The following is a 12,699-nucleotide window of genomic DNA, read 5'->3' on the forward strand; positions in this document are numbered from 1 at the left end:
CGGACTTTTCCACCTTCACACATAATGGGCTCGCTAGAAAACAGGTCGGCCTGCATGCTGACCAACTTCATCAACAGAACAGACATTTGGAAAACCAAACAGAATGGGAAATGAAATATGAATTTAAAATAACAAGGACTGTAGTTTTTATTCTCCTTGGCTTTACATAGCTAAATGATGCAGAAGGTGCTTTAAGTCAGATCCATCAAAGTTCTGGGAGGGAAAGCAGCCTTTCAACTTCATTTCAGCACTTTTCAATAAAGAAAGATAGCTCCAAGAGAACAAAGAAGTTTTATAAATCACAATAGGATGAAGAATGCAGTAGTTTGGCATACTGAACAGCTCTAGCCCAAGATGAAATCAATACTGGGCATTCAGCCAGCAACCCAGCTCGATTACAACAGCAGTTAATGTCACTGTCCAGAGCATCCATCCTTTTGTTTTTAATTATACTTTTGTGTTATGTGTAAATGAAAAGCTCAAACAAGTAATTCCTTTACATACACTGAAATTTATTACTTTCTTTTTTGCACAAAGAAGACACAAGATATTTTACACCTGACGGCAGTCAACTTTCACCAACGATTTCTTTACACCAAAAAGCTGTACAAAAACCACCTTGAAGAGAATATCAAAAGGAAAATGTGCACCTTTCAATGAATACATTCTGACAGAACCAGTTTGGTCCAGAAAGGGGAGTAACCAAAGCAAATGGGTGTCACCAGATCCGCCACATGATGATACAGCTCATAAATGATTTCAAAACAAAGCTTAATTTGCCTCCACTCCACGTGCATTACACTTCTACTTTTTGGAGGTCTACCTGCAGTTACAAATAGATGTTGGTGGAAAACAGCTACTCTAATGCAGAAACTGGTTAAAGCACCGAGCTGTGATTCAACATGGCAAAAATGTCAATGTTTAATTTAGATTTGTTCTGTAGTTTGTCAGAAGCCAGATGCATAAAAACAGGTAAACCGATGAAACCGCAGCTACAACATTTACCACCAAAAAGTTGTATTTCTAAAGTTACATTGGGTACGTGCAAACCATAAAAGCAACTTCAATAAAACGTGGCTGAATATTAACTGAATATTTCCTTTGTCAACACTGCAGATGTGTTAGATTGCCACAGTTGTGTAGAATGCAGGACTGTTGCAGGACTGGAAGACCTTTCTACAGCAATTATGAGAGGACTTTTGGATCCTATGTGGTAATCAAACCACTGCAAGTACTAAAAAAAGGCAAAACAAGTTTCCTATCTGTATTTCTGTATCTCTAAGCAAGAATATTAAAAGCACAAACTATGTATATTTTAATGTTTTTTGTAATTATTCAAAGTCCAAAAATGTTGATGTGTGCTTCTTTTATCTTATTCTAAAAGTTTCGATCCTTTTGTGATTCCAGCACCAAGGCACCCAAGAAAAATGTACGTGTTTTATCTTTTTGATGCACAGATAGGTGTGTCATTTTCACTTTTTTTTTTTAATGCTTTTGTTCCTATGCATATTCTGTTCTGGCTCCGCAGAAGTTTTTATGAACAAACCTCGAAGAAATGATGAAGCAAACAAAAGGAGTGAGAGTCGCTCCTCAAACAGGTGCATCCAATTCAATAATGATTCCTATTTAGATTTTCAAATCAGAACCATGCACGGCATCAGATTCTGTGCAGTGTAAGTTACAAAACTAAACACACTTTTATGCATCTGGCCCCACAACTTTGAGAAATCCAATCCTTTTGATAAAATACATTTTTCCTTGTGCAGCCAGAAGCTCATGCATGGCCGGCGGTGCCACACAGCGTGTGCTGGATCAAACGTGATCTCTGATGGCCTCTGACCTCAAGGTCTTGAATAGAGTCAGCTCCACTGGTTTGTTTGACACCCTCGCTTTCTGACTCCTAATGCTAATCCATCCTATTGCAACACAAAGCTGGAATGCTTTAACCATATGCGTTCATACCCTGAACGTTTGTGCACCCGCATTCACCCACACAAACACGCTAACTAGCATGTATGAAATATATTTACTGCAATCAAATAGAATCATCTGTATAAACACACATATGTACACCATTTTATCAGTTATAAATTAACACTGTGCAAATAGCCATAAACACAAACTCAAGTTCAGTTGGTTCTGGAAAATCTTTTAGGGAATTCAAAGATTGATGAACACTTTGCAGGCAGCTCCTTTTTCAGTAAATGTACCACCATTTAGCACATTAAGTTTTGTTCTACTGCTAGGCTGCAGAGTTTTCTTCTATGTCTGCATCTTGTACGACATCTGCGGACCGACTGAGTTCAAGTGCTAGATTTTTAAACATTTGCTCTAAGAAGGGATGGTGATGTGATGACAGTCTATGGCACGCAACCTGGGCAAATGATTCACCCGGTTTGAAGATACAGCTCATTAAATCACCATTTTAACAGAAAACTGAGCTTAATTTCTGGTTGACTGACATGGTTGATTCACAGGCCATGTCAGCTGTGGATTTTTAACCTCAAAAATGCACTTTGTGTGCCTTGCATTTACAGCTTGGTTTGTAGTCAAAGCAGAAACTAAAGCAGTGATCATTTTAGCTTAATACAAACCATGAGGTGAGCAGCTGCCTGTTTCCTATTAATAATGACACGTTACTGTATGAGGCCAACACCTTCATTTAAGTCCGTATAGACAAGAAAACTATTTACAGAGACCAGAACGACATAAAAAAGCTTCCTTTCTGTTCATACAATCTTCTTTTGGTCATGTCTTTAAGTGTCAGTACCATAAAATAAAATAAAGGCATAAGCCAGAACCCTGTTTCTCTTGCTATTTGTTGCTTTATCGTTTGAATTTTTAATTCTTTTTTTTTTTTTTTTCATAATAGTTTCAATGGCTTATCTGGCTTAAATTGCTGTTGACTACTTGTTCAACAAGAAGCAGCTTTACATACTTTAACAGCAAGCATCAATCCATTGAGGAGACTCACGGCACATCGGGCATCTGGGCGCAGATGTCTGACGTTGTTGTCCTTTTACGGGGTTTGGGTGCTGCTCTGTATACCAGCGATGCTGACCGCTAAGGTCTGCTCTGTCGGGTGATTCAGTCAACACTGTTCTTTTCAGGACATCCTGGGCATTTAGCCAAAGCTGGACGAAAGCTCAAACGAAAGGAAAGCCATCCAAGCCTTTTATCAAGTTCTCCGTCCCTTTTGTCTTTTAAAGGAGGCTCTCCACATTCTCTCGATGGCTTTCGTTACACTGCGCCTTTTCTGTGAGGCTAATATCCTCCACCAGGGTGCAGTTGCTGATGGTTCCTTCACGCGTATGGGAGGCACACTTGGAGTTTACCACACCGTTTTGCAAGCCAGGCACCAGCATGCACCTTTCTTCAGGGTTGCAAACTGGAGCAGAGGATTTGGTGATGTCTGGCAGCTGAGGGAGCCGAGAGACGTGGTTCAGCAGGCTGCCAGACTTTGTATTGGGGGTATTGCTGTAGGTGTGCCGATATTCCTCCTCAATGTTCCTCCCCAACTTCCAACGCTTCCACTTCTTAAGGATCTCAGACTGGACCTTTTGAAAATTAAACCAGAAGTAAAAATGTCAACATGACAGGGAAATTCAGATGGGATAAATGCCTCGCAATCCAGGAGACTCACTTCTTTGTTGACAAAGCAGTATAAAATGGCCACTAGAAGACCCTGAGGAGACAAACAATACTGTATAAGTCCTTGTTAAAGCAGTACAACTAGACTTACATCTTTGATGTTTTTAGACAGAGATATCACTGATTCATCCTGTCTGACACCAACCCCAAACTTTATGTGAACTTAAAGGTTCCAGAACTAGAGTGTGAATTTGCGAGTTCACAGCAGATCAGTGTTAGCAGGTTTGAACATGACTCCAAACTCTGGTACAAACCACAAAAGCCAGCAAAACTCCATCTAAAAAACAACAGTTTCAACTTACTTGCAAGTGCTACCTGGTGCGATTTACTACAGTGAAAACTCAGAAAGACCACTCAGTCTAAAAAAACAAACAAACAGTTAGGCTACATTTGTGATTCAAGCAGTAAATTTATGTCCATCATATTTCTTTTGATGCCTGTCAAATTCACAGCTGGATACTTTTGAAAAAATGTGTTCTTAAACTTGATGCTCCATGTTTTTTTGCTTGCTCAAACACGTTTTAAAGGTACAGTTTTTTGAGGGGGATACATACCATAAATAACCTCGACAGATGAAATCCGTAAAGTGGGATTACAGATGTTTAAAGGCTGTAAAACCTCTTACTAGACCCTAGACGTTATGATCTTCACACTGATTGTTTAAACTGTCAGAGTTCAAACCTGCATAGAAAAATAAGAATGACAACCAAGATCTGCTCGCGATAGAAGAATTATGTAACTCTATCAAGATGCACATACAGCTGTCTCATTACAGGAGCGACGGCATGGAAGAGATTTATTGACAAGATCAACAGCTAATCAAGGATGCAGAACACAGTACACTGTTTAAAAAAAAAGCTAAACAAAATCTCTTAGAACAGCGAGACTGCAAAAGGTGGACCATGATGTAGCGAGTGTTGCTTGTGTCAAAATGACTCATTCTGCTTTGTGTTCTTATTTGCCCTTTGACACATGCAGGGAAAATACACCCCGTTCCAGAATTTCCGGGACACGTTTTCACTGCATGTGTCAAGAGAGGCGTACTAGGAGGCGAGGTCAACCGGAGGAGACACAAACCGGGCAGTGAAGAACTCTAGAGAAACAGACAAGGACTGGAAAGACACCTGCAGACACTTGAGGAATGGATGCATCAAAACTATTTAAAATTCTTGCTCATTCTTTTCTTCTTCTTAAGTCTTCATTCTCAACCTAAATAAACAAGTTATTTGTTGGCGTTCAAATGTATGATATCAGTGTAACACTGCAGCTCCAAGAGGGACTTCCCCACTTTAATTGTTGATTCTTTTACTTTCAGTCATTAATCCTCATATTCATAAACACAAAAAGGAAATCTTTAAATAGCCTGAATGGAACCATAACTGAGTTAAATCTATCTTTGGACTGAAACTTCAGCACTGCATTTGTAATCCACCTTGCCTCCCCATAATCATCATCTTCATCACCCTGTGGCACATCTGTCATGTGGTTCCCCAGAACATAAAGGTTCTTGTCATTTTGTCACAACATGACAGTCGTCCTGTCTGTATATTCTCTTCAGCTTACTTAGATAAGTCCTATTATGGTGAGAAACATGTTTTTTTTAAAATTATTTTCTTTTATTCTAACCTGAAAGGAGGAGAAGAAGAGGTCGGTGAAAAGCTTGGTGAGACGCAAGCTGATGGTGCCTTTAGTGGACTCGTCTGTGACAAAGATGAAGATCACCTGATGGATTCCCAGCAATGGAATCAGGGTCAAAGTTGACTTGGCCAACCTTTGAATTTCCAGGAAAACGTATAATGATTAAGAAACAACAAATAAAACACAAATGTCATAAACAAATTGAACCATTTAAACGCACCTGAATTTATAGTCCGTGTATCTCATTTGGTGTGCTCGAAGTTTGGACACAAGAATTTTGATTATGTGTATAAAGATTAGAAAGTTGATCTGGAAACACAAAAGATGGTGTTTTTAGGACTTAAAAAAAATTATGATCCACTGACATTGTGATTATGTTGGGAAGCACAATGAAACACCTGAAGTACAAAAGTATAAGTTTGTTCTGCCTCCCAAAACAAACTGCTGAATTTAACACAACAAAGTGCATACAAAAAATGTTCTTGACCCAATAGTCAGGAAAACATCTTTAATTTAATTTTGAACAATAGTCTTCAACCTTAACTGATTCTTTCGTGTTTGTATAATTTAAACCCAGGCTACTTAATGAATGTTTGGATTTAAAACAAATGTACTTTCCCATTGCAGATGTCTTTCAAAGTGTGGGTTCTTTGGTAATACATCAGAACAATATATACTCAAAGAGTCCAAAAAAGATATTTGGAAACAACTTTCTGGTGGTTAAATAAGGCTTTCAAAATGTACCAGGTCCGATTCATCTTTATGATTCATTAGGATTCACGACAGATGACGAAGGGCAGGCTATTTGAGCCGGGGGATCTGTAGACGATTACTGCTTCTGATATTTTTAGATGACCAGGAAGTAAAGAGAATTAAGTCAAGATAAGACTTGAACAAAACATTAAAGTGCAGGACTTGCAGCTGTTTGTTTTCTGGAGTAAATGGGATGAAACATAGTAATGAAAAACCTAAGACTCAGTAGAGGTTTGGCTCCATCACAGCTCAATGCTTGAACAGTGTTCGGCACTGAATGATGGCAGGAATCTGCTGGGAGAGGGGGCACGGATGTACACTTACAACCACATTTGGATACTAAAAGTCAATACCTTTTTAAGTTTTAAGCCTTTCCACTGTTTAATATAAGGATATTATTTAGTAATTATCAAAATAATGTTGCTAATGTTGTTATAAAGCCCTCAGAAATGATCACAAAATGTGGTTAAAAACTATAAAAATATTAGTATTATTTAATGAACACCAGTAAGTTGTTACATTATAATACATAAAAAAGCATAAAATCAACCTGAATGAACTACTGACAGAAATAAAAGAACAGAGTATGTGCAGAAAGCTATTAAGTGAAACCATAGTTTATCATGTCTTAGCATTAGCACGCATGGTTTCTAGTGACTCTGTATCGCTCGTTTTTTGACAAAAAAATCGGAATAAATTTGGGTTCAGATTCTCCCTCGTGGGTTAAGGTTTCTTGCACAACTCTTCGAAGCAATAAAGCGCAAAGAACCAAAGTTTGCTGCAGGATCAAGCAAGAAAGATGATAGAGAGATGATAATCAATTAAAAATTGAATTATTTGTCTTATCTTAATCCGATCAGACATATCCTTACTGTCTGAATACAAAACATGTGGCAAAACGTCTGAAAATCCAGTAAAATTCTGTAAATTCTCATAGTGGAAAATCCATTATCCAGCAGCAAGCAGAGCTTCTTGTTTAGATTACTTTATCTTTATTAATCCACAACATAAAGAAGCTTTTGTGTCTCCAAGATCTTAATGTTTTTTTTTAAATACCAAAAACTGAGACGTTTTGAGGAACCTTTAGGATCAAACTGCAGCCACTAAAAAATTTTGATAAGAGTACAGATAAGATATTTATTTTTTTATGGTGGAAGGAAGATATGAAAGTACAACAACATATTTTAATCAAGTAAATGGAGATGGCCTTTTAAGAAACAGCAGGCCTTCTTCTGATGAAATTTTCCCGCGTTGTAACCTTTTCTCTTTTAATTTCAAATTAAGACCTACTTTGTAGACAACTGTCCAGTTTGTGAACATTTGTGTTGAATTATTTATTCACTAAATGTTTAAAACTCTAAATCAGTTATATGTATGTGGAAAAGTTTTCCGTGACCAGAATTCAAATAGAACCTCACTCAAATGAAAAAAATTGAATACATGCAACAAGTACACGAGCTGCCCCTACTTGACGGTCCGTTTTGATAAAATGCTTGTAATTGCCATTTTGTTGCTGAATTTTTTGCATTTACATCACAGTTTTGTGAGATTCTGTGCAGCCCTGTGCATGGTGGGATCCAGATAAGGGAGGCAACATTAGAATAAGAACCAGGCCTCAAGTTTTGCAAACAACTTAAACACAGGAATTCCTGCGGGATACATGCCACTTAGCAGGACGATTAATGCATGGAAAAACGCCAGGAAGTCTGGCTTTACGTAGGGGCGGTGACAAATCGGAGTTATATAAATATTCTAAAATGACCTTTTGCAGACATGAACAGTATGTTGTAATCAAAATGCACGGTAATCATATTTATTTAACTCGAAAAACCTCCAGAGAAAAATACACTTCCCAAACATTGAATCTGAAGCAGCTTCAGCGCTTTACGCTTCATGAATAAATGAGTCATGTTGAATATTATAGAGTATAACTGGCAGAAAGTATCCTGTCTTTGAGCACAGGTTGCAACTTGCTTATGTGAAATTTCTAAATAAAATATATTTTTAGTGTTGAATTATTAAAAAAAAGGAAATTCGAACATGGAAAACAAATTACCACAACTGCAAGAAGTATCGGGGCTCGAATGATCCACCAGTAATTCATACTTATGTTTTGTTCCCAGCACCTAAAGAGAAAAAAAAGCATTCAAGGAAATATCCACAAGGGAACAGCAGAACCATTTCCTGTACTTTACACACACAAAAAAACTCCTCCCATGCATTTGGACACAATTTACACTGTTTTGTAACCTGTGCTGAAATAAAAGGATTTCCTCATCTTGGCCAAGCAGCCCTGAAAGGCTCCTTAAGATTTAAGAACATAACATCCCAGCAGTAGTAAAGTGTGACTTTAACTGAGTTGAAGTTCATGTCTTTTTTTAAATATACTTTTACTCTATGATTTGAAAAAAATGACCTTAGTGTCAGTTTATTTACTTACTCTTGATTTTCATTTAAATATTTCAAGATCACCCATGGAACCAGGAAAATTAATGGTGTCCCTGTGAAAAGGAAAAAAGTACATGTAATTATGATCACACCGTTGAGATTGTTTCTTTTGTTTATCTAAATCAAAATCTCAGCTGCATTTTCTTTAGTCATATTTTTCACTGCTAAGTCACTTTAAATAGTTGCATCTGTCAAGCTCTATAAAAGCCAACTCTTATAAAAATCGTGTTTTTGACATGTTCTAGTGGCATTTTTATGATAATGGGAGGACATATTTGAGAAAATTAAGCTTAAAATTGTATTTCTGAGTATTTCTTTATTCAAATTGTTGCGAATCAGGAGCAGATGAAAGAATGTAATTTGGAAAAGAGCTTCCTGCTTCGAACTCTCAGCAACAGGGTGAGGGAAAGGGGGGCGGTGTTGCTCCGTGCCAAATGTCCACTCCACAAGTCTGAGGCAAAATCTAAGAAACTACAGCTCCGCTCTGCAGAAACTATGTCCTAGAAAACAACACAGGTGTTTTGATTTAGGCTAAAAACTGCATAATCATACTAAAAAGACCACTGGGAACACTTTTACAATAGATCAAACATTCGGAGTGGGACTTTAATATAATAAAAGGTTTTTTACAACATTCACAGACGAAGCGAACCAGCTCACCCCAGCCGATGCAAAGGTAGATTTTAAAGTAGTTTCTCTCTGTAAACACAGTGATGACCAGAAGGTTGTGAAGATAGATGCCTTCCACCAGCAGCCAGTAGCTGTTGGCCATAATGCTGTACTGCATCATCACCACGGCGATTCGACAGCTGACAGATGTCTGTAAAAGGACCAGAGACTCGTTTTCTATAAATCCCACAAGCAGCAATGTTCATTTTTATTTTCTTTTTTTTATGCTGTCAGTCATACTTTTTGTAATATTAGCTACAACATCAACTTATTTGTGGCTTTGCCAAAGAGAAGCAAGGATAGGCTCCAAGGGATTAGCCATGGATGGAAGATGAATGGAGGCACTTTTCTGTATTTTTTTTTGTATCACATATAGGTTCCACATGTCCACATAGGCCTTGCAGACATGCTGAAGATAGACCGTTTTGTGCTTCACTGAACATCACACAGATTTTCTGTGAACCTTATGTCATTTCAGATCAAAAGAGCAGCTGTTATAGCCCAGACTGCGAGGTTTTACATAAATTCGCTTCAAAAAAACATGATACCTAGCTATGTAATTGAGCACAAGCTGCCAATTTGCTTCTGTAAATGAATACATTATATAAAAACATTAAAAAAAAGGATTAAAATTCATACGTTTTAACAACTTGGAGTTCATGGCATTTTTTTCTTTGTTATAAGTTTGAATGGTTCTGTGATGGTTATTCTAGCATAAAGTTGACTGCAGATCGGTACTGACCATATTGCTGACCAGCAGCTCCATGGGAGGCATAGAGGCACTGGGAAAGCCCTGGTCCTGGTCTCTGCTGAGGTCCTGCGCTGTGTGGTTGGCCTCCAACAGGGCGTCTTTTATGAGTATGGACAGGGCTCGGAGGATGAAGGAGGCAAAAAGGTTCATATGGATGTTATTCCTCATGCAGTGCAGTTTCCTAAAAAAAAAAAAAAATAAATTATCTAAAAACTCATTCTAAATTAGAGAAAATACTTTAAAAAAACAATTTTACCTGAAAAATATGAGAATACCAAGAGCCAACACTAAAGCCACCAGGGATAAGGAATAGCCTACAGTGTACATGATCCGAATGTGGCCATAGTACAGCTGCAAATCCAAATAAAAAATGTAAATATAATACATTTTGAGATCTTAACTTCTGCATTTAATACTTGTATAATGTCTTTTTTTATATGACAGAATCAACTTTTAGTTCTCACCGGGGTTGAATCAAGTGGGTCGCACTCGCTGGTGTTCTCCATGGTTACCCACTTACCATTGGCATCACATTCCTGATACACCATGCCATGCTGAACTGCACACACACACACATGCATACATGTATATTTTAATAGAAAGTGCGGCCAACATGGATCCCTGTGGTAAACCACATGGTGCTGGTTACACTTCTCCACTGTGACACCATGAAATGTGTTTTTAAACTCACTTCTATTACCTTTATGGTACCACGGCAAATACCACGGGCATGGCACGCTGACAGTAGTGTTGGGGAGTCCATCAGGCCAACAGACGTATTTGTCGAACATTCTATTGCACACGAGCTCTGAAGTTAAAAAAAAAAAAAAAAAAAAAGGGCAAACATAAATAGTAATACGATGTCTAAAAAATATTTATCTATGTAAAGTTCAGCACAGATTGAGACAGCGCTCAGGTGTATTAAGTGATGTCAACCATAACCTCCATCTTTTCCAGACTGCCCCCACTCTGACAGACCAACATGCGAGCACTGCAGGGCTGCAGAAGTGCAATTTTATCCATAGTGTGAGAAATGACTTTTTGGAAGTCAGACTGATACCGCTCCTGTCCGTGAAACCGTGAAAATAACTGTAATGTCTCTGAAGAGCAGAGAAAAACCATGGAGTCAAACACTTTGCTGATAGAGCAAACAGGAGCTGCTTTCCACTTAATGCATAAACAGAAACTCACTGTTGCACAGCAACTAAACTGCAAGCTACGGCTGCATGTGAAGTGTATGTGGGAAAGTTTAAGCCAGAAGACGGTTTCTGCACAAGATCGTAGTAAATAAAAGTCATCCTACAAATGCTAATGAGAGTTATACTTACAAAAAATGCAGTTTAAAATGTTATCTGATATGGTCCAGGAATCTTATCTTTTACTTTCATTAGTTTTTTTCTCATTAGATAAAAATAAAATGTAAAAAATATACCTTATAAGTGCGGTCAATCCTTTTTTTAAGGTATTTAAATAAAAAACATTTTATTTTCTTAAATATATTTTCTTTTTTACAGGTGCCTCACTGTTTACACCTGACAGCAGTTGGTCCTAAAGATGGGAATAAAGAAATCTCCCACCAAATGTTTTGTGTCCCAGCCCTTTAGTAGCCGTCACACCACATTGCCAGGTAGAGACACATAATGTGGTGAAGTGATGTGTCTCCACTGCAGAGAGTGATGAACTCCTCTTTCATTGTCTTGGATACACGGGTGATGGCTCCCGCCCCGGGATATCGTGGTAAATCCATGAAAAGGTCAGAGAGTTTGCACAATCATAGCAAACCATCTCAAGTTGGATTTTTTTTTCCTTTTTTGATAAGCTCAACAAAACTAAACAACATGACAGCTACAAAGAATAATAACAGAAAAGTTATCTGTTTGAAGACCGACTCAGATGAAATTGTGTTTTGAACATGTTCTTATGGAATTTTTCTGTTGATGGAGGACATACTTTAAAAATATTAAGCTCAAAATGGCAATTCTGAGTATTTTTTAATCAAGTCTTTGTGAATCAGGAGCAGACAAAGGAATGCCGTTGGAAAAATCTTGTGATGTAGAAGCTACAATTGGTGGGCCACAAGCTCCCGGCTGCGCTCCATTCTGAGTCATCCAATTGCAAAAAAATAGATCCATGTACGTCTTTGTTTTCCTCATCCGAGCTGGCATCTAAATCAAAACTGTGCTGCTGATTAGTTCCATTTTTGCTCGCCATTTTTGTTACACCAGTAATGTTAGATTGGGGATGTGAGAGGCTGTAAACTAGTAGGAGATTGTGAGAATAGATGGATGATGGGAAATGGGGCAGGCTCAACCCAAAACTCAGATATGAATTTCCAATGAACTACTTATGCTCTCCAGGAATTATGTCCTAGAAAATGACACAAGGATTCAGATATTGGCTAAAAAATGGCATACTAAAATAAAAGTAGTCATAATTAAAAGACCCCTGATAACGGTTAGAAAATAGCCCAAAATATGATCAGAACAGGAATTTAAAGTTACTCTCTGCACTACCAAGGTCAGAAATTAACCCATTGTATTGAAAATCATTTGAAATGTATAAAGAGATCCAGATTTAATCACCAGTGCTGGGTGGATCTTGACTGTTGTTCCGTTTGCACTCTTCCATATAGAGCCTCCAGCTTTCCTTAAGCTTATCCATGGTAGCAGCAGAAGACATCTAAAGAGGTGGTGACAGTTCAATCAAACGCCTGATTAAGAAGACATGCTAATCCAGGTTTATTTACAGTAAAACAGAAGCATAAAATATCTGAAATCCTATTCCTATTC

At 37.8% G+C, this 12,699-nt stretch overlaps 1 protein-coding gene across 4 annotated transcripts in view; it reads right to left on the reverse strand.

Annotated features, from left to right (window-relative positions):
• Window positions 1-491: 491 nt before the first annotated feature.
• The window catches only part of gcgra (glucagon receptor a), a 36,700-nt gene continuing 24,492 nt past the window's right edge, over window positions 492-12,699 (reverse strand). For 2 of the 4 annotated variants that reach the window (XM_023957502.2, XM_023957503.2), the window contains exons 3-14: window positions 12,493-12,589; window positions 10,602-10,718; window positions 10,375-10,469; window positions 10,167-10,261; window positions 9,902-10,091; window positions 9,151-9,310; window positions 8,483-8,543; window positions 8,099-8,168; window positions 5,510-5,598; window positions 5,278-5,422; window positions 3,644-3,685; window positions 492-3,557 (exon numbers count right to left, since the gene is read on the reverse strand). In XM_023957502.2, the coding sequence (XP_023813270.1) occupies window positions 3,204-3,557; window positions 3,644-3,685; window positions 5,278-5,422; window positions 5,510-5,598; window positions 8,099-8,168; window positions 8,483-8,543; window positions 9,151-9,310; window positions 9,902-10,091; window positions 10,167-10,261; window positions 10,375-10,469; window positions 10,602-10,718; window positions 12,493-12,589 (1,515 nt within the window). In that variant the 3' untranslated portion in view covers window positions 492-3,203. The remainder of the gene's footprint in view (window positions 3,558-3,643; window positions 3,686-5,277; window positions 5,423-5,509; window positions 5,599-8,098; window positions 8,169-8,482; window positions 8,544-9,150; window positions 9,311-9,901; window positions 10,092-10,166; window positions 10,262-10,374; window positions 10,470-10,601; window positions 10,719-12,492; window positions 12,590-12,699) is intronic. The other 2 variants (XM_023957504.2, XM_078950958.1) reach the window with 1 other exon arrangement.

Source organism: Oryzias latipes, chromosome 8 (genome assembly GCF_053564925.1).
Source record: "Oryzias latipes strain Hd-rR chromosome 8, Olatipes_Hd-rR_3.1".
In the NCBI taxonomy this organism is placed as follows: Eukaryota; Metazoa; Chordata; class Actinopteri; order Beloniformes; family Adrianichthyidae; genus Oryzias; species Oryzias latipes.